This window comes from Xenopus laevis, chromosome 2L, assembly GCF_017654675.1.
Source record: "Xenopus laevis strain J_2021 chromosome 2L, Xenopus_laevis_v10.1, whole genome shotgun sequence".
In the NCBI taxonomy this organism is placed as follows: Eukaryota; Metazoa; Chordata; class Amphibia; order Anura; family Pipidae; genus Xenopus; species Xenopus laevis.
In genome coordinates, this window is record NC_054373.1 from 107,663,979 (window position 1) to 107,684,597 (window position 20,619).

Here is a 20,619-nt window from a genome sequence, read left to right on the forward strand (position 1 = left end):
TTTATACCTTGATAATTTCTTGAGCGATCTGTCTCGTTTTGTTGATATCCAAGGATGTTTTGGGGTCTCTTACAAATGAATTAAGTGTCCTCCCTTTGCAAAAACTGAAAACAAATTTAAACATTTGAATACATGAGCCAGATGTATGTACAATTTTACATCCTACCAAACCAGTCAGAGCAAGATAAGTGGAGAATGCCTATTTGCTTTTCTGGATAAACCTAAAAACCATCTTGAAGTTCAGTTAGGGTGATATTTGAGATGAAAACTCATTTGCTTCTGAGATATTCTTAGAACTATGGTTGAATGACTGATACACCAGTATTTTCTGGTGGACCAATCGATGGACCTCTAAATGGTGTGTGAACAAAAAAACTTCACATCCACTAGAAGAGTCTTAATACTATTTAACAAGCAGACGTCATAAATGCAATGAATTGCCCTCCATTCACTTGAATGGGAATCAACTGGACCCACATGGTGGTCAGGTAATTAACGTTCAGATACATGGCAGGGAGAGTTATAACTGCCTGACCCAAACATGCACCTTGGCATGATACATGTGAATAAAGGTGCCATTCACATGGCCACAAACCTACTGAGTTGGGACTTTTACAGCCACGTACAGGTGCCCCAAGTCTGCATGGTATATTAAAAAGCGGATTACAGCCAGTGTTTAACATATGCAGTATAAATCAAATTGATCTGCTGAAGAGAGTCTGCTATCAGTTAAGCTGGCCATAGACGTGCAGATATAATCGTACAAATCCTCGGTTTCTAAGATTTTCGGACCGTGTGGAGAGTCCCAACATTTTTTTCTTACCATGGAGATCGGTCGTCTGGTCGATTGAACAGGTTAAAAGATTTTTGTTGGGTAATGATAATATCTCTGCAGGTATTGTCGATCTGATGATATTAAAGGGAGGATGTCACTAGAATTTGTCAGACATAACTTTGTTACGATTGCTGTCATGTTCAGGATATCGTCTGATTTGTTCCCTTTGCTACTTTTACTACTTTATGTGATCTGAATGGTTAGTGGCAGGTCAGAAGATGGCACCGAACTGATATGAAGGCTATATCTGCACTTCTATGGCCAGCTTTAGACTCAACATTCTGCTTAATTGTGTAACTGTTCAGGTGTCTCCAGGGGTCATAAGAGCTCTCATGTAAAACAATTAAAATAATTGTGTTAACCCTACATTGGGAATTTATCTTTTTTAATGCAGTTTTTGATGAAATTAATATTTTATGCAAAACAGATTTTTACATACAATTAACATAAATATATGGCTAACAACCAGAAAGGAAACAACACTGACCTGGTAATGATGGCCAAGTGAGGAGGATGCATGCATGCTCCCATAAACAAAACCACATTCTCATGCCGTGTTTGTCTGTAGTTCATCACCTCCTTTTTGAACAGCTTTAAGTGATCTTGATTATTGCCATCTATCTCCAATAAACGTATGGCTACCTCACCATGCCACTTCCCTCTAAACACCTTTCCCCATCTCCCTTGACCAATGAGCTCTCCAAGTTCTATCTGCTCAAAGGGAATGTCCCACTCTTGCAGGTACACGCTGGTCTGGCTCGCCTTGCGGATGATCATTCCCCTGAAAGTTCCACTTGTGTATCTGGAGTTGGGAAGCTCATCAAGCTCATCATCGTCATATTCTGGCTCAGATTTATTAGCATCCTGCTCTTCCACCTGTAGGAAAATATAGAATAAGTATGTCCATATTCAACTGCATTTGAAATGATGGAATAGGTTTGAATTCCAAGTTTAAGTAATAATAGTCTTAAAACCATACATCTCTGTATCTATCCATTATTTCTAAATATGGCTTATAAATCATCTTATACTACAGCTGCCATTGCTTGGGGGGGAGGGGTTTTTCTCAAATTCTCTCATTACAGTGTGTAAAGGGGTTTAATGAAAATTCATGTGCATGGCAATTGGCATCATATACATAATGATCCTCATATACATTGTAGTCACACACATACATGGAATAGCATTTTTGAATCATTGTGCCTGTGTACTCCTAGTGAATCATTGCCTGTGTACTCCCAGTGAATGTATCTGGGAGGGATAAAAACACCCTCAATCTCCAGAGATGTGCTTCTTGCAGGCTGGAAAGCTGGCAACACTGGAATTGTGCCAGGGGACGTGTGATACCTAATCATTATGAGTAGTCTCCTGTGTGCTGGCAACATGAAGCCTAGTATTGCCCCTTGAGATTTTCCAACAAACTATTTTTTATGCTTGCATGAAACCTACTGAAGCAATATGCCTTCTATCTACAGTATTTATATAATTTCAAATGCTGCTCCATTGGCTCCTAACATCTTTAAGTTCACTTGTAGTGCAGGACAGATTGACTTTGCACCCTATAATAACATTTATTATGGAAAAGGAACATTTTTACAATTTGCCACAGTTTTCCCACCACCGCATCACGTGCCAGTTTACCTCAGCTTCTTGCTCTTCTGCCACATCAGTTTCCATTTCAGCCTCAGCACTGGGAATAATAAATACAGAACATGGTCACAACACAGATATGCAGTTAAAACAACTGAAACTGTTGCAGCTGCAAAGGGTAGAATGCCAAAGCAGAACAATTTTCTATGTCTGTAGGAAGCAAATGATTTCTGCTGGGTGTATCAGATGCATATTCAACAGTTCAACAAAGGGACGCTGCCCATCAATGGACTGGTCACACATTATTGGTACAGATGCTTCAAAACACTACCATTTTTAAATTATTCTTATTATTATGTCCGCATATAATTCCTGCAGTTCAGCTGTATCTACAGGTACTTGGGAAATGTACCATAATAAAGGCTCCGAATCGGTTTGCAGAATAAACCAGGAAATCAAGCAGATTGCTTCAGATCTAATGTTAAAACAGCTCCACTGTATCCATTTACTGCATATAAATAACTGATGGTTATCTGAACTGAATTACCTGGAGTTCTCTGAAGTCTCAGAAACATGCGTTGCTTCGGTAGGGACAGATATTTCTATAATAAATGCAAAAAAATACTTATTATCAATACATAATACATAATATATAATATATTAATTAATATACTAATGATTACATTTATTATATTAATTATTATTACATATATTAAATTAATTGAATATTGAATATTAATTGAATCTAACAATAGGACTTTCTCTAGCCTCAAATTGAAAGGGATCTCCATCAGGAAAAACAGTTTTTTGCATATGAAAGCAAATGTCGCTGTAAGCAACTTCCCAATATATATTTTCACCATATTCAATGGTGTAAATAAAACTGGAAGCAGTATCTGGCTGGCTGTATTTTCTTTCCTACTGGTCCTGAGTCCATTAACAGACCTAAGAGAGAACAGACTTCTGCTACATTGACTCAAGACTCGGAAACAGATAAAAGAAATGAACATACAAAATACATCTTCCAGTTGCACTTACATTTACAAATAACTTTTAAATCTCTTAATTCATATATATTCGAAACTTGCTTTCAATTAGATTTGCTCTTATTATGCAAAGAACAGTTTTTTGGGTGGAGATGTCTTTTAAGTATAAGGACCTGCAATACACAACTGTGTAAAACTTGCCCCTAGTGGAAATGCAAGGCCAACATCCCAGTTTGTGTAGTTAGCACCATCCAGTGGTTAGCTCAGTTTACTGCAACACAGAAATACAAAACACTCCTTATATATTGTATATTTGATGCTCCTTTGGACAATTGCATGCAAGCTCAACATACAAGTAAAAATAATTCTTATTTCCTAAAGAAAAACTAAGGCCTATAAAACACTGTGGCACTGTGGACTCTCTAGCTAGGAGTATATACTGAGAATGGCAGCTTTGCTTTGCACCTCGCTGCATAATAAGTGATTGGTCACTCGCTGTCTTGGGATATTATCAAGCTATTATAAGGATATTAGCTTAAGGCCTGCTATCTATCTATCTATCTATCTATCTATCTATCTATCTATCTATCTATCTCACTGAGAAGGCTGCAAACAATGCTAGGGATAAGGCTAATTCCAGACATAGCTATTTATTGACCTGTGTATAAATATAGGCTGATCCCCACTCTTCTGCTCTGACTGGCACTGCATTAGCCCTAAAATGTATACTCAAAACACATCCTTAGTGCAATATTAAAAACATTTTTATATTTGCGTATACATCTATGTGGATTATTATGCATTCCACTTGACTGCATTAGTAACATTAAATACCAAACACATATCTTAAGAGAGAGAATTTCAGCTTTTAAAGAGGCGGTACACTTATGCACACCTTTGCTCAAAAAAATGTAAAATGTATACATATACCAAAAGTGTAAATGTATAATGCCAGTTCTTTATCTTACCAAAATTCACGATATTTATGTATTAAAAGCATAATTGAGTTTATTTTGTTTTTCCATGCACTTGCTCCTTTTGTCCTTGTAAACAGTGTAATTTGCTCAAATGCAAATAATGAGCTCTATATAAACAAATTCTTTCCTTCCCTAAGATGCACTGTTTATTAAGATTTGAGATTACACGGAGGGCTTGTCTGTGGAATGGTAATCAATTTTTACTACATACTTCTCCGCAAAACAGAAGAACCAGGAAGTTAGAAAATTAAAGTGTGTTTCTTTTCTATAATAAATAATAAAAACCATAGATATTTCTAATTTAAAACAATAGTCACCAAGTACATTCAGCACAAGCCCTATTCATTGAGCTCCTGTTGAAAATAGGACTATAAAGACCCTTTAAAGACATAAGATACAAATGATATGTACTTGAATCTAAGAATTTCCTGCAGCATGACTATTCGTAGGCATATCTCCTTTGTATGCAACGATTCCGGATATAGGCTTCAGTAAAAATGCAGCTGGACTTACAAGGAACAAGACATTAGCAAATAGATGACTTCCTAAAACATAGAACCATTACAAAATCTATTCACTTCAGTACTTTATACATATTAAAGGTATACTGAAATCTTGTTTAAAAGGATCTTTTCCCCTACATTTAGTATAGCAAAGGGCCTACAAACACCCCTAACGGAGGGCGAATCAGGTCATGACAGAAAGCCAGAAGGTTGGCAGAAAAATGACGGTTAGGAGTATTAAAGCAGAGAACTCACCTGGGAAGATAAACTGTTGTCTATGCTGAATGTAGTAGGCAGCTTTTAATAAAAGAGGACAGCAACCACCCAGGCAGAAAGAAAAACAACCAGTTAGAGAGCACCAGGACACCTGCTTGAGTCTGCCCCGAATTCGTTCAGTGAAAGTTCAGGCCACATGCTGGCTAAACACAGCTCAAGTCAATAACGGTGTTCTCCTGTTTAGTCTGCTGGGAAAAGCTCCCAGGTGAATGGAGACAACAGCAAATCAGATCACTAGCAGCTGCTGCATAAAGGTGCCCGTCTCTGCACTGTTGGTCTGAGAAAAACATCTGTGGCTTCTTGTGACAGGAAAATAAATATAAATAGAAGTAGGTCTAGATGAGGGTTATTAGAAAGTGAAGCCTGACCAAACAACACATTTTTTGGGGAATTGTAAATGCCATAGTTTAGTAGGCTTTGGCTTGAAGCCTTATCAGCATTTTCTCTACTGTATAGATCAATAAAATCCACTGATTCACAAGTATTCTAAAGTGTAAGTCATAGCTAGCTAGCACAGGACAATGGTGGCTAATAACAATAGCAGGCAGGAAAATCTTATTTTTTTCTTAAACCTCAAATAATCTACAATGAACTGCATATGTTTTCCTACAGGGAAATCAGGGGTTATTGGCATGAACCTAGTCTAAGTAAGATTAGGTTAAAAGGTAGATAGTGTGAGAAGTCTTCTGACAAGAAGTTCTGAAAATATAGGTTGCCCTGGTGTTATTACTACTGCCCTACTGAACTGAATGGCCTCCGTTCTACAGAACATGTTAAATATGAGTTATCTGTAGAATAGCAGAGAACAAGAAAGCCCTGGAGCTATAAACATAGAGGCTGCAAGACAAGGGATCCGAATGACCAACAGCCAAATTATACTGGTTTAGGTTTAAAGATTGGCAGAATCAGATGTAGCTGCTATTCGGTGAGTTAAGGCAGGGGAAAGCTGGGCTGGGGGCAGAGAAAGACAGGCATGTGATGTCAAGGAAAGCAGCAGTTCACTTCCTTATCTTCTGAGGAGATAGTAACGTCTCACCTACCCACCCTTTTTTTTGCATATTCGCCATTGGGGTCAGAAAGGCATTTTTCACTGGCACTGGCTTCAGGCTAGGTTTTTTTTTGCCTTCCTCTGGATCAAAACAGTGGATATATGATAATGTATGGATATACTCTTAGGAATTCTGGCTTTGAATTTTGCCTTGGGGTGATGCTGGCACGGTCCTATTTATTTTATTAAAATGTGAATAAATGCTGTAGCCATTTTACCCCATTTCTGAAACCAATGCAGATGCAGCTGGGTGGCAAACCACCCCTAAAATCCTACCGCCCTAGACATGAGCCTTTTGTGGCCTCCCACAAATCTGGCCTTTCCAACATTTACATATTACTAGATGAAGAACAAACATCCTTATCTTGTTATTCTGGGTCTTATTCTAAGCTACGCCATGTGGCTACTGGCAACGCCTGCTGCAGCAAGATCAAAGACTCATGTTATTTCATCCCACTGCAAATGGTCAGCTTTACTGGAATAAGTAAACGGTGGCCATACACGGAGAGAGGTCGCCAAACCAGCGGATCTCTCCCCGATATGCCCACCTTGAGGTTGGCAATATCGGGCTGATCCGATCGTGGGCCCTAGAGCCCAACGATCAGATCCTAATGAATAGTAATGGGCGGTCGGATCGCAGGACCGCATCAACGAATAGATGCGGCCGACTTTCGGCCAGATCTCGATCGGTGAAGCCCGTCGGGGGGCCCCAAATAAGGGGCAGCTGTCAGCAGCTTTTATCGGCCCGTATATGGCCACCTTAAGGCTACAGTCAGACCAGGCAGTTTCTTGGCCAGCAGATAGATGCAGGCCAAGAAACAGCCGGACCACTCTGCGATAGTTCTGCACCTCCAGACTGCACCAGCCTGGGTGCAGACACCCTGAAGATTTTTGAAAATTAGAGAATGCATTTTTGAACTGAAACTTATGTGCGTCTGCACCCAGGTTGAAGATGTGCCTGTGGGTGTAGACACTTCATGGAGTGTAATACCTGTTCAGAGAAGGACCCCACAGATATTTATTATCAATCTATACATTAAAGGGGAACTTCACCCCTATTTTCTTCATATAATGAAATGAAAAAATATATATATAATATATATATATCTAATCAACTTTCCAATATACATTAAAATTATTTGTAAATGTAATCATAATTGAAAGAATATCACTTTGTCTCTTTCTGAACTACTGCTTCTAACCAGTGTAGCCGCCAGCTCTCCTCCAGCCAAGCCTCCCATTTTCATTGAATATGTGACTGCTTTTTCACTAACATGATTGGAATGACATCACATGCTGGGTCTGTAATGCTACTCGTTGAAAAGGTGTGCCTTTGTAGCTATTCTATGGGAAACAATGTTTGCCACCTCACAAAAGCCAAGTACTTTACAGCTGCATTTGAACAGGATTTTGATGACCTTTCAGAAGCTATGGTTGCATGTACCATGCATGAACAATCTTTTATTAATCCAGGAAGGCTCTGTGGATGCCTATTTCTATTTAGAGAATACTTTGCACAAGAAATATGTGGCAACACCTATCACAATAGCTTTTTATTGGTGGAAGTTGATATATAGTAGGTGCACAGCTTTGAATTAACCACTGCAGTGCTAAATACTTTAGTATCACCCCTGGCTGTAAATACGTAGCTAGCATTGGCGAGTCACATATATTGGCAAGAAACGGACATCCCTGCTGCAATGTATGAATCTGAATTGTACATGCCCAGGATTCACTGGTAATGCAAAAGCTAATACAGTGACTGTGCTGCAGTGATTCACTAAAAAGGTAATACTTTTTACTCTACTTGTGGCATACATTCATGGGGTATATTTGAAATAAAACACAAGGAGTAAATGATAGAAAAAAATCCTGTTTTAGTGCTGCTGTAAAGTTGTTTTACTGGGAAAGCACCGGTTAAATGTTTCCTGTTACTCTGCTCCAGTGGAATCTGCCTGCTTACCACACGCTAACAAAAGATACCATTACTGGACTATAGAGGAATTTTCGCAATGCAATGACCTCATCCAAAAAGGGAGAGCAATCCATGAAACACAATTTATGCCTTTAATTTCCTTTGCTGAGAAGTTTCTAGAGTTTGATAAAAAAAAATTGTGCAAGCAAGTCCCATAAGAGCTGTTTGTGACAGGGAGGCAGGGATGTGCACAGCCATCCGACAGCTGCTGGACTAACTGACTCCACTGTTCTATTTTCTCTTCGGCATGCTGTTTGGGGCCTTATCTATAACCTACAATTCTAGGTCTAGTTCTCCACAGCAGGCATCAAGTTCTCCACTGCCGGTTCACACTGAACCAAATATTTTCATGTAGCATTTTAATATTTATGGGCCAAATAATATCTGAATAATAATGCTAAAAAGAAACTGTATGAAGCAGTTGTGCAAGAAATGGGCTATTAAAATCCCCAGGCGGAATTATTGAAAAAAGGGGTCTCTTCTACAAAGTCCGGCTAGAAGAGCTGCAGTTTAGCAGGTTACATATATGCCTGAAGTGTCCATGATTTTGAAATGATCTAATAAGCTTACCCTGAGGCCTCCAATTAGACATCTCTTATTCTAATAATACACGCAAGCAAGTTTTGGAGAAAGATTAAGCTATATAGATAGATATATAAAGTAACTGCGAGTCTTAGCTTCTTAGCTTTACACATCCTTGGAAGATGTACAATAGGCAGAAACAGTACACTGTCTACAACACAAGTCAAATTATTGAATCTAACTGTTTAGAATTTCTAAACCTACATATGCTGCTGAGCCAGACCAGATTTTTTTTAAAAAAATAACACAGAACATATAAGGTCCCAACTTTATAGCTTAAATACACTCACATGGATTTCCCTAAACTGTGCTCTTCTGCTTTATTCATAGAACTCCAGAAAGGTACATGTAGGTGATCAGCAAACAAATGCGCTGAAGATAATTGCTGCTGGTTAACTGGATATAGATTTTTTATTTTATATTAGCTCTACTGTACAGTTTTCTTTTTAAAAAAATTAATTAAAGGTAAAATGACAGCCATGTGTTTGTCCTACTTCAGAAACAGGAGAGCTTGGAAGTCTAAGCTTAGGAATTCTTGGAACGAACACCGTCTTTGACTAAAGCCGTGTGGATTTAGACGTTAAGCTGTGCAATGCAATAATTAGGCATGCAGCATGCAAAGAGGAAGGGAAGTGCATTACACAAGAGCCAAACAGATAAAGATAGTGTTGCTGTATTAAAAGCCCTAAGAAGAGTCCTGCTTTAGTTATTACTAGGATCTGCCGGTATTAAACCACATGTTCAGAGAAAATCACAAAATCAGGGTAATGTTTGGAAATCATTAAACCCAAGCACAATGATAAAAATATATACTTTAACTTTAGCATTAGAGCCAAAATCTGAAATCTACATATTCCACATTTTTATGTCACGGAAAAGGGGTGAATGGATTCATAAATCTACTGTCTTTATGTAATGCACTGCTCTTTTTGAAACAAGTTTAAAAACAAATAAATAGTTGTATTTACAGAAACATGTAAATTATTACCTGGGAAATTAAATCGACTGTCCCTCAAGCCCATTGGGGAAGGGTTCGGGGGGGTTATAGCACTGGAAGGGTTTGAAGACTGGAAGGGCGCCGGAGAAGAAGGTGTGGAAGAAGTAGTAGAAGATGGGTTGCTGCTTGAATCAAGGTGGTTTATTGCTGGAGGATGTTCCTTTAAAAAAGAAAAATAAATAATTGGAGAGAAAAAGCATCCCTGGCAACAGCTTTATCTACACATTAACCCATTACAAAGCCCATTAACAAATGTCAGGAGGCAGTACGAGGTGTAGAATGCAACTAACCCTGTTCGAACAACACCAGCACCTCTATACCCAGCACTATAGGATATCTTTATTTTGCACACAAAGCAATTTGCTACCCAATTTGCTTTTGTGCCTGCTGCCATCAGAAACAAATCATTGCATCTCCAGAATGTGGCACACAATGTTCCACCTGATTGTGAACTATGCACTGTAGGGTGAAAGGCCTATGGACATCCTACACATTATTTACAAGGGGCTTACAAAGAGCAACTGTGAAAGTGAGGTGCATCTGTAGCCCTGTATGCATACATATTTTTGATTGTTGTGACACAGTTCCCAGAAGAGAATGAAACATTAATAAATGTTTGAATTGCTTCACGAATAGGTCCCTGTGAGTGCTACTTCAACAGGACTGGACTACTATTCCCATACTTTAGCAACATGGCAGTGTTTTTGGCCTGGAGTGCACCTTCCATGATATATTCGTTAATCTGTAAACATAGATAGTTATAATGTAGAACAAGTCCTACCTTCTTAGTTAGTGCTTTGGGAAGAGTTCCGAAATGAGGCTCTGCTGGTCTGTCTACCTGATTATTTATGTCAGAAGGAACTGACTCTGTCCTCCGTATTTTGGCTACTGCAAGCAAAGACAAGACAAGTTTAATACAATTTATATATACAATTCATATACAGTTTAAAGGAGAAAACCCTAAAAAACCAATATGGCAGGAAATGTTTTATTTTATATATTGAATTTACTGCACCAGCCTAAAGGTCCAGCATCTATATAATAGTAATGTTCAGATTGGTACATAGAATCTCACCATCTTGGATCTTGTTTGGGGTGTCAGTGACACTGCACATGCTTGGTATTCTATGGGTATCTGTTGAGACGCTAAGCCTAGGGATTGTTGAAAATCATCACGCAAAAAAATAAAATAAATCATAATAGGGCTGATTATTGAATTCTGAGATTCAGAATCACTTTTCTGAGTTGCCGTGTCAAGAGAATCTAAATTAATGATTAATCTGCCTTGTATTATGATTTTTATTTTATATATACAGTATATTGTGAGTCAGTCCCTAAGATCAGGCAACTGACAGCAGCACTGAGTATGTGCAGTGAATCAGCAGAGAAAAAGATGTACAGTAATGTTGTACTAGGGGCATATTTGGAGGCACAAATCTTCAAAAGAGCTCTGGATGCCTTGGGCTGGTACAGAACAAATGTGCAGTATTTATACCCTACTTCTTTGTTAAGCTTTAGTACTCCTTTAAAGGAATTGTTTAGTGTAAAAATAAAAACCGGGTAAAAGATAGGCTGTGCAAAATAAAAAATGTTTCTAATATAGTTAGCCAAAAATGTAATGTATAAAGGCTGGAGTGATTTGAGGTATAACATGTCAGTCAGATCACTACTTCCTGCTTTTCAGCTCTCTTGGTTTACACTGACTGGTTACCCTGGCTACCAGGCAGTAACCAATCAGAGACTTGAGGGGGGGCAACATGGGTCATATCTGTTGCTTTTGAATCTGAGCTGAATGCTGAGAATCAATTACAAACTCACTGAACAGAAATGTACCATGTGGCCCCCCTTCAAGTCACTGACTAACTCAGAGTTATAGAGCTGAAAAGCAGGAAGTTGGATTCTGGCTGTTTTATTAGAAATCTGTTCACTCCAGCCTTTATACATTACTAACTATATTAGAAATGTTTTTTATTTTGCACAGCCTATCTATTTACACAGTTTTTATTTTCACACTGAACTATTCCTTTACGGCTCAAGGCACACAGGGAGGTTCCTCACAAGTATATATAATAAGGGTTTGAAGGCACCCTGTGCTTGCAGTTACAGTACAGCTGGTGGTGAAAAGTTATTTTGTGTTCTCAGCCTAAATGCAAAATACAGATATAGAAGGATATTTGTCATTTATAACTTACTTGGAAGGAATGATATTCTACATGAAGGAGCATCTTTTGTGCATTTATTGTGACATTTTAACCTTAAAAATAAAACAAACAAGTGATTAAAAACAATGTTTGAACTGGAATAAACAATGGAAGTAAGTAAAGCAATATTATTATTATTGTCGTGCTGGATTTATAATAATAATAATAATAATAATAATAATACAGGTAATCATAACTGAACACATGTCTATAGTGAGATCTCAAGAAATGTACAGTGCTGTGTATTTTTCCTGCATATGTAATACTATAAGAAAGAGAAAAAGAAACCCTACATTTAATGGAACAGTCTTTGCTGCTCACTCTCTGGGTGAACAAGTTACTGAGAAGTAAAGTTGCAGTAACTATGATGTCTGCATATCTATCTACAGGATGTCTACATGTGATGTCATAACAGGTCTGTGAGTGAATCACTCTATAAAGGGGAAAGAATGTGTTGCAATGTCATCTCAGGTAAAGGTACTTCCCTGTCTGCTGATGGCAATAGCAGATTACTTACTGTTGCAAGTAAAGGCCATCATGTGTCATATGCTGGAAAAAGCAAGTGCTCAGATATTCCTTATTACACAATGACTGCATTAGGCAAAGCTGTAGAACATGCATCACTACACTGCCTCCAGTGTTTATCAAAACCTCTATCTCCAGACAATCCAAAAGTGAGAATCATCAGTTATATACACAGTTTTGTACTTCCTCAGTCTTTCTCCTAACTTGACCTCTGATTCTCTTAATATCAGCTAATCAAGGGCCCAAAAACAGCTTGCTGTTATTAAAAAAGGATTTTTTTCAAGTCCCTCTTTAATATCTATCATTTGGTCAGGACGTGCCTTGGCTAATAACAAGCCAAATAATATCTAGGACAGAAAATCTCACCCTACTTGACCAGGAGCAATCCTAGCCATATTGCTGTCCAAGACAAGACTACAACAGTAAGCAGAGCATGCACCACTTTCATAAAAGCTAGGTAAAAAAGCAAGATGGAAATAGTTTTTCATTAAAAATAGAATAGAAAATAAAGAATTAAAGTATGGTGTCTTCTAAAGGGATCCCAAGCCCCTAAAGAACAACTGCCCGGTCTGTATTAACATCTAGTGCACCCAGACCCCACTGTAAGACTGGTGAGCTTTACTTTTTGAGTGCACACTAAAATCTTTTATTTTGTGTCTTTTAAAAACTAGTACAGTGATGGAGCCTATGCTAGAGACTTTTTTAATGTGTTTTCATTGGACCAAAACATTTCTGCAGTGAAGGCCCGTTTACTTACCTAGTGAAACACACCTATAACAGATTGATTTATATAAGGATATTCATCATATCCATTTTGCACTCACTTGCAATGTTTGCATTTGACCCCAAACATCATACTCTTCTGACAGACGTGACACACCTGAGAAAGCCAGGATTTTGTAGCGAATCTGAAAAAGGTTAACATACAAGAACATCTGTTTATTTCTGCTTATTTTCAGTTGTATTTCTACACAACAGAGTGGATTTTTGGGGGGGAAATTTACCATTTTACCTCCCTCAAGGACTGAGCTGCTCTCATCTCTGTGCAGCCTGACAATCATCAAGGGCCCACCATTAACAGTAAGCTCCCCAGTGAGCCTGTATATACAGTACCTATACACAGTGACTTCTAGATAGTAATGCTTGAGCAGGGGTACACTACATTGCAGCCCCTATGTCTGAACTTTTATATAGTACAATATTGGAAGTAGCAGGTCTGTATGTTCTACTAGAGGGACCAATACTGTAATGTGGTACTTAAGTTATATGAGAGCAAGCTCACATCTAACCCAAATCTACATTGTGAAAATGGATGTGGATGCTGTGAAAATGGACGGGCACATACCTAAACATAACCTGCCATATTCAATGGCACTGCTGGCAGATATCATCTTTAGATACAATCAAATATGGGTGATTGTCCAGAGTGCTGTGGGATAGCAGAGGCCCTTCAGTTGTTGTTCTGCTACAACTCTCAGGACCTACTGGCAGCCAAAGGCCATTGTAAAGGTGGCCATACACAAGCAGATTTAAGCGTCAGATTCATGTCCTTTAGACTGATTTGGCAGCTCATCTGCCCATTTATGCCATGGTTACCCCTAGGGCCAAATGATGGCCCGACGGGCTTCACTGATCGAGATCTGGCCGAAAGTCGGCCAGATCTCGATCGGATGGGACGAAAAATCCCGTCGGATCGCGCCCGCATCTATTCGTTGATGCGGTCCCGCAATCCGACCGCCCATTACTATTCATTAGGATCCGATCGTTGGGCCCTAGGTGGGCATATCGGGGAGAGATCCGCTCGTTTGGCGATCTCTCAGTGTATGGCCACCTTAAGTTGGCTGGTATTTAGTATATGTGCACTAGTGATGCTCGGGTCGGGGTTTTCCCGACCTACACCTGCCTGCCACCCCTCCACCCGCTCCTGCCCAAGCCCGACTTCTGGGTTCCTTTTATAGACCCACGCTGGCCCGCCCCACTGATGACGTCACAAAAGGGGCAGAGCGAGCAGGCACGTGTCTATAAAGGTTCAACCCGGAAGCTGGCATTTGGCAGGCAGGAAGAGCAGTCAGGAAGAGCAGTCAGAAGAGCTCAACCCACACCCGCCCGCTACCCGAAAAGGGGGGTACAAGATCGGTCCGAACCCACCCAACCTGCGGGTCCTGCAGGTATCGGGGCAGCTCGCACATCACTAACGTGCACATTCGTTTCTGAAATATATTGGCGGAAAGAAAAAAAAAATCATGTTTTAACTTACCTGTGTGTAACGGAGAGCCCAATATCTCGCCTTACCATCTGTGGGGACCCTTGAGGGATATCTAGGGTAACGGGAAAACAAATACAATTTTATTCACCTGTTGGGACAGCACCAATTAACAAGCCCATTTCATTATGTTCCCAACAAAAAGTTTTAAAAAAGCAAAATTAGATAGTTTCGATCATTTCAGGGCTGTGAGGAGTATAGAAAAATTGCAGCAGAGCAACTAATTTACAAAAAAAAAAAAAAAAAAAAACAGAAAACGTTTCCATATTTATATGAAAATATTTGGGGTTTCAGTGCATTATCAAGATTAACCTATATATTTTATAGTTTATTCATGGCTTCTGTATATAACAGACATTAAGCTAAATACATAACAGAGCTCTCTTTACCATTCATTATATTTCCTAATGATCACTAAATTTTGTATAAATCATAATGTCATGGCTCATGGGTTGTTCGGATTGCACGTTACCCAGTAATCTCATACAAAATTAGAATACATTGGGACTAATTTGCCCATGGGCAGTTACCTATAGCCACTAATCAGTGATTGACTTTTTAAAGCTATGCTACAATTTGATTGGTTGCACATTTGCCCAGTGTTGACAAATCACCCCCATTGTCTTTGGAAAACAGTGGCCTGGCAAAAGAGTCTTCCCACCATCGATATACTAAGCATTTCTTTTCACAATACTAGGGAAAGTTTTAACAAGTTTAGCCAGCTTTGCAAAATGTAGCCATTGCATCTTTTCTCTTGAATACAAACTTGTGCTTCACAAAAGCCCAAATCAGCATCTTACCGAACCTGCAAAAACAAAGAAAAAAAACAATTATCCCAGTGTTCAGGAAGGTAGGAGACAGATGAACTGCAATTCATGGGCTAAGAACATATAGTAGGCAAAAAAAAAAGTCCTGGATGCTACAGAAAAATATGTTTTGGTTTTGATAGTGTTTCCTGATGAAATTGAACAAAATACAATAAATGTGACATTATAATCCCCAGAGGGAGGAGTATGACCAAACTACAAAGGAAATGTTGCCTAATGTCATTTTAAAAAATAACAAATCTCTAACTTTATGTATTTATACACTGGAGTCATGCAAGAACCAAGCTCTTTTAACAGTTTTTTTTGTAAAACATTTGTAATATGTCTACACAGCACTGAAGGTTCCCACAAAATCACTGAATTCTTTTTTTTCTATGAATTTCCATAGAATGTGGCAATCTGAACTATCTTCCTTTTTGCAAACGCAGATATTTATGAACAGTCTGTGCAGGCAGCAGATAAAAGCTTCCTGGTGTGTCTCTTACAATTGAGGCTGTGCAGCAGAATACTGGGTATCACTGCTTTATTAATAGGTTTCCTTTCTGCGGTATTGTCAGTTGCCTTGCTGGACAACATACAGTATGCATACATAAAAGGAGTTACATCATGGACATGTTCAGCATGCACAGGAAGCAAGTGTGAGTTTCAGGAACTTAACTGGTTACAATTTGTTTTTTCTTCCTAAGAATACTGATCTTGTAAACGTTAAACAGCAATTTCCATCACAAAAATGACAAAATTAATCATAGATCATAATATATAAGTTAGGATATAACTAGATAGAACTGGTCCAATTAGAGTGAGATTAGAGGTTTGAGTTTATTTGCTGCTCTGAACACTCCTGGAAGAACAGCATAAGTAACTTATTCTGTTATATATATTGGCAGGTTTGTGAATCAGACAGTAAAAAGTATTAAAGGGGTGGTCCACCTTTAAGTTAACTTTTAGGGTCAGGGCACACGCTCAAATTCGGGGGGGGGGGGCAAATCCCCCCGGCGGCAAATCTCCTCTTCTTCAGTGCGACTAATCTCCCCAAACTGCCTACCGCCGGCTAGAATGTAAATCGCCAGTGGGATGGCACTCTGAGCGCTTCGTTTTCTGAAGTCGCCCGAAGTTTCCTTTGTGAGGCAACTTCGGGCGATTTTGGAAAATGAAGAGTGCCATCCAATCTGAGCATGTGCCCTGACCCTTAGTATGTTATATATATATATATATATATATATAGTTTTTCATTATTTGCCTTCCTCTTTTACTCTTTCCAGCTTTCAAATAGGGGTCACTGGCCCCACCTAAAAAACAAATGCTCTGTAAGGCTACAAATGTATTGATATTGCTACTTTTGATTACTCATTTCTCTATTCAAGTCCTTTCTAGTAATGTTCTCATTCAGATCAATTCATTACCTCAGCAGTCAGGTAGTAATTCGAATGAGAGACTGGAATACGAATAGAAAAGGGACAAATATAAAGACAAGTAATACAAAGTAACAACACTTAAACTGTAGCCTCACAGAGGTGATATTTTTCAGTTAGCCATATTTCACTGGGGTGTGTTTAATTACTGGCATCCCCAGTGATTTCGCCTTTCCTTCTCCTTTAAATGTATTGAAATCTCTACAATTCTCAAACATATTTGATTCTCACCATGTTTAACAGTGATTTACATGTCAATAATATTTTCCAGATAGAGGGTTGTGAAGATATGTCCATTTAGGACAAAAGGTTATGCAACAGTACATCCAGAAGGACAACATAATGAATGCACCTCTTAGAAATTTAATAAAATTTGTTAATGGAAAAAATCTTTCCAAAGCAAAAATGTATTCCTTTGTGCAAACTATTTTTCCTTTTCATGAATTTATTATAACTTTTACAAACTCAGAAACTTTTAAGTGATCGCATTCTGCAGTGGAGGAAAGATTTTGAGTTTCATAGTTTGCACCAGTGCACAGTGCATGCGAAAAAGTGATATTTGCATCAAGATTACATTTGTAGTTAAAAACTACAATTTACAGTGCAATAGCACTCTGTATCACATTGCAAAATGCAAATTGTTTTACTTATTTATACAATGTAATTTTGTTGCATTTCCCACATGTCTACATAATCACACATACATTATAAAATCAATAGACACTAAGAAGTGTGGAGACCACATAAAAGGCAGAAGCCTGCAGCTCAAGTGCTTATACATGTCACAAAACTCCATTTAGTATTATGTCAGTACAAATGTAAAACAAAATGACCTAGTTGCTGGATTGGGGGATCTGGGCAGATTTCAAGCACTGTCCAGCAACGGACAGTGAAGAAGGACCCAAAGTGTGGGCTTTTCAGACATTTACAGGTAAGGGTATTTGAGAGAAGCCTGCATGCAGAGGATATAGGGGTTTGGTAAATACAGTCGCACTTTCTGTCTGGAGGAAAATTGTGATATCTAAATATATCCATATATCTAAAGTACTCTGACATGTGAAGCATAAATGTGTTTTCGAAACGCATTCTCTCTCTTTATATAACATAATGAAAATACTCATTCCCTAAAGAAACAGTGCAGTACACACTCTGTACTCAGCAGAACACATGGTTGAAACATGTAAAATGTATAATATATATGTGTGTGTATAAAAAAATAAATATATGTAAGTATCACATATACCTCCTGTACCTTGCCTGGGTACAGTTACTTTTACCCAACCGTGAAAATATATATTATTCTGAATTTCTTTAGTTAGTCTTGAAATTTGTGAAGTCATACACAATATTTAAGGAGCTGTGTGTTCAGCTGTGTCCAGCTAAAACACTAGTGGCATATTTATCCAAATTCCAAAATGTCCACTTGGGCAAGTCTTTTCCTTCAATGCTAGCTTATTTTAGAAAAAAAAAACAAAATATTGCCAATGTTTTTCATAGAAAAAAGTCCCATGTCAGCAGGAGATACATTGTTCCATTTACTTTCAATGAGGCTGTCAGATTTTACATTTCTGCAACATTCTGCAACAGTGCAATTTGAATGAAACTTGTGACTAATCACTGAAACTCCTGGAAATCCCCATGTGTCAACTCTCAGAAAACTAAACCACACGGCTACCAGTTCCCGTTCTTTATACCTAAATAGGCTGGTGATATTCACTCAAGCTTTATTTCCTGTACTCTTATAATTACCGTGGAACTTTAGGTGTGTGTTCATGGAAATAGCACAGTGTATGTATTTATGTTAAACACAGAATACAAAACTAATGCAAGATTTAAAAAAACATATTTGGCTGCCTTTGTTGTATTGAAACACAGTTATCTCCTGGCTATATGGCTGCAGCAGGAGAATCCTTCATTCAGGGCTACTCTGTTTATAACTATATATGTCTCTCAACAATACCAATGGCCTAAACTTGGAAAGAAGATACTGAACAACTGCATGGCCACAGTTTGGGTATTCGTATTTTCTATAGACCAACATAACTCCTCAGCTGGTGGATTAAAATGATTTTAATTGTCACAAATTAAGGGGCCCATTTACTTAGCTCGAGTGAAGGAATAGAATAAAAAAAAACTTTGAATTTCAAATGATTTTTTTGGCTACTTCGACCTTCGACTACGAATCGAACTAAAAATTGTTCGAATATTCGACCATTCGATAATCGAAGTAATGTCTCTTTAAAAAAAACTTCGACCCTCTACTTCGCCACCTAAAACCTACCGAGGTGCAATGTTAGCCTATGGGGAAGGTATCCATAGGCTTTCTAACAATTTTTTGGTCGAAGAAAAATCGTTCGATCAATGTATTAAAATCCTTTGAATCGAACGATTCAAAGGATTTAATTGTTTGATCGAACTATTTGCGGTAAATCCTTCGACTTCAATATACTAAGTCGAATGATTTACATTCGGCAGTCGAATATCGAGGGTTATTTAACCCTCGATATTCGACCATATGTAAATCTGTCCCTAAATATACAGTGATTTGACAATAAAAAATGCAATTTGGATGAATACATTTTATATGGGAGTAATTATAACCCATTCAGTACCAATTTGCTGCACTATGCAACAGTGATCCTGCATAAGCCATATCCTTTTTGGAATGCATTCATACTGACAGAATTACGGTTCTAATGAGTACAAAATTCCATCTCTTAGGGCTCATACACAGAGAACTGTCTGTGCAAATGACAGGTACAATGAACAAAGCACACTGGTAATGCACTTAACTCCTTCCTTTGGAACTTCCCTGGTGCTACATACATTAACAGGTTTAACTGTTTGCACTGAATTCTGTGCATGCCATCTGTAGATAAAGTGCAACATTTAAATTTGCCCCTGTTTCTGTGCATTTTGCTCCTTGAACGGTAATGTAAAGGAGTCCAAAGAGCATTTTGCAGTGCTTATATTTATTCATGACTTCAGGAACAGCAAAAACAGTAACACCAAAAAATGAAAGTGTTTTAAAGTAATGAAAATATCATGTAGTGTTGCCCTGATGTGTTTGCTTCAGAAAACTCAACAAGCTGCTGAGTAGCAATGGTGGAAATGAAAAAAAGGCTACATGGCACAGGTTAAATAGAGGATAACATAATACCATTATGTTCTATAGAGCTTCTCTGCTATCTGCTAACTTGAGCCTTTTCTCCTTTGAATGGCTGCCCCCATTGCTACACAGAAGTTTATTTATATAAACATTAGTAGTGTTTCTGAAGCAAACACAGCAGTTTTACCAGTGCAGGGCAACACTGCATTATATTTGTATTACTTTCAAACACTTTCATTTTTTTATGTTACTGTTCCTAATGCATAGTTCTAAACTATTGTTATGTGAAATAGTATTTACTAAAGGGGTAAGAGCGGTGGTAAATGTAGCACTTCCAAAGCACTTCCAAGGAGTATATTATCAAAGAGTGAAGTTTGAGATGGCTACAGTTCCCTAGAGTGAAATTCCGCCACTCTCCATTCATTTCTATAGTATTTATCAATGGGTGAAAGTGAAAATTTACCCTTTGATAAATATGTCTTTCAAAATCCCATATAAATAAATGAAGAGTGG

General features: G+C 38.2%; 1 protein-coding gene across 5 annotated transcripts in view; it reads right to left on the reverse strand.

Annotated features, from left to right (window-relative positions):
* The window catches only part of ksr1.L (kinase suppressor of ras 1 L homeolog), a 94,002-nt gene that overhangs the window by 17,582 nt on the left and 55,801 nt on the right, over window positions 1–20,619 (reverse strand). For 4 of the 5 annotated variants that reach the window (XR_001934458.2, XM_018247005.2, XM_018247006.2 and 1 more), the window contains exons 5-15: window positions 15,559–15,563; window positions 14,753–14,813; window positions 13,320–13,403; window positions 11,962–12,023; window positions 10,551–10,657; window positions 9,761–9,929; window positions 5,147–5,188; window positions 2,973–3,027; window positions 2,477–2,525; window positions 1,323–1,711; window positions 8–104 (exon numbers count right to left, since the gene is read on the reverse strand). Coding sequence is in view for 4 of the 5 variants with exons in the window: in XM_018247005.2 (XP_018102494.1) it covers window positions 8–104; window positions 1,323–1,711; window positions 2,477–2,525; window positions 2,973–3,027; window positions 5,147–5,188; window positions 9,761–9,929; window positions 10,551–10,657; window positions 11,962–12,023; window positions 13,320–13,403; window positions 14,753–14,813; window positions 15,559–15,563 (1,120 nt within the window). In the remaining variant the exon portion in view is untranslated. The remainder of the gene's footprint in view (window positions 1–7; window positions 105–1,322; window positions 1,712–2,476; window positions 2,526–2,972; window positions 3,028–5,146; window positions 5,189–9,760; window positions 9,930–10,550; window positions 10,658–11,961; window positions 12,024–13,319; window positions 13,404–14,752; window positions 14,814–15,558; window positions 15,564–20,619) is intronic. The other variant, XM_018247007.2, reaches the window with a different exon arrangement.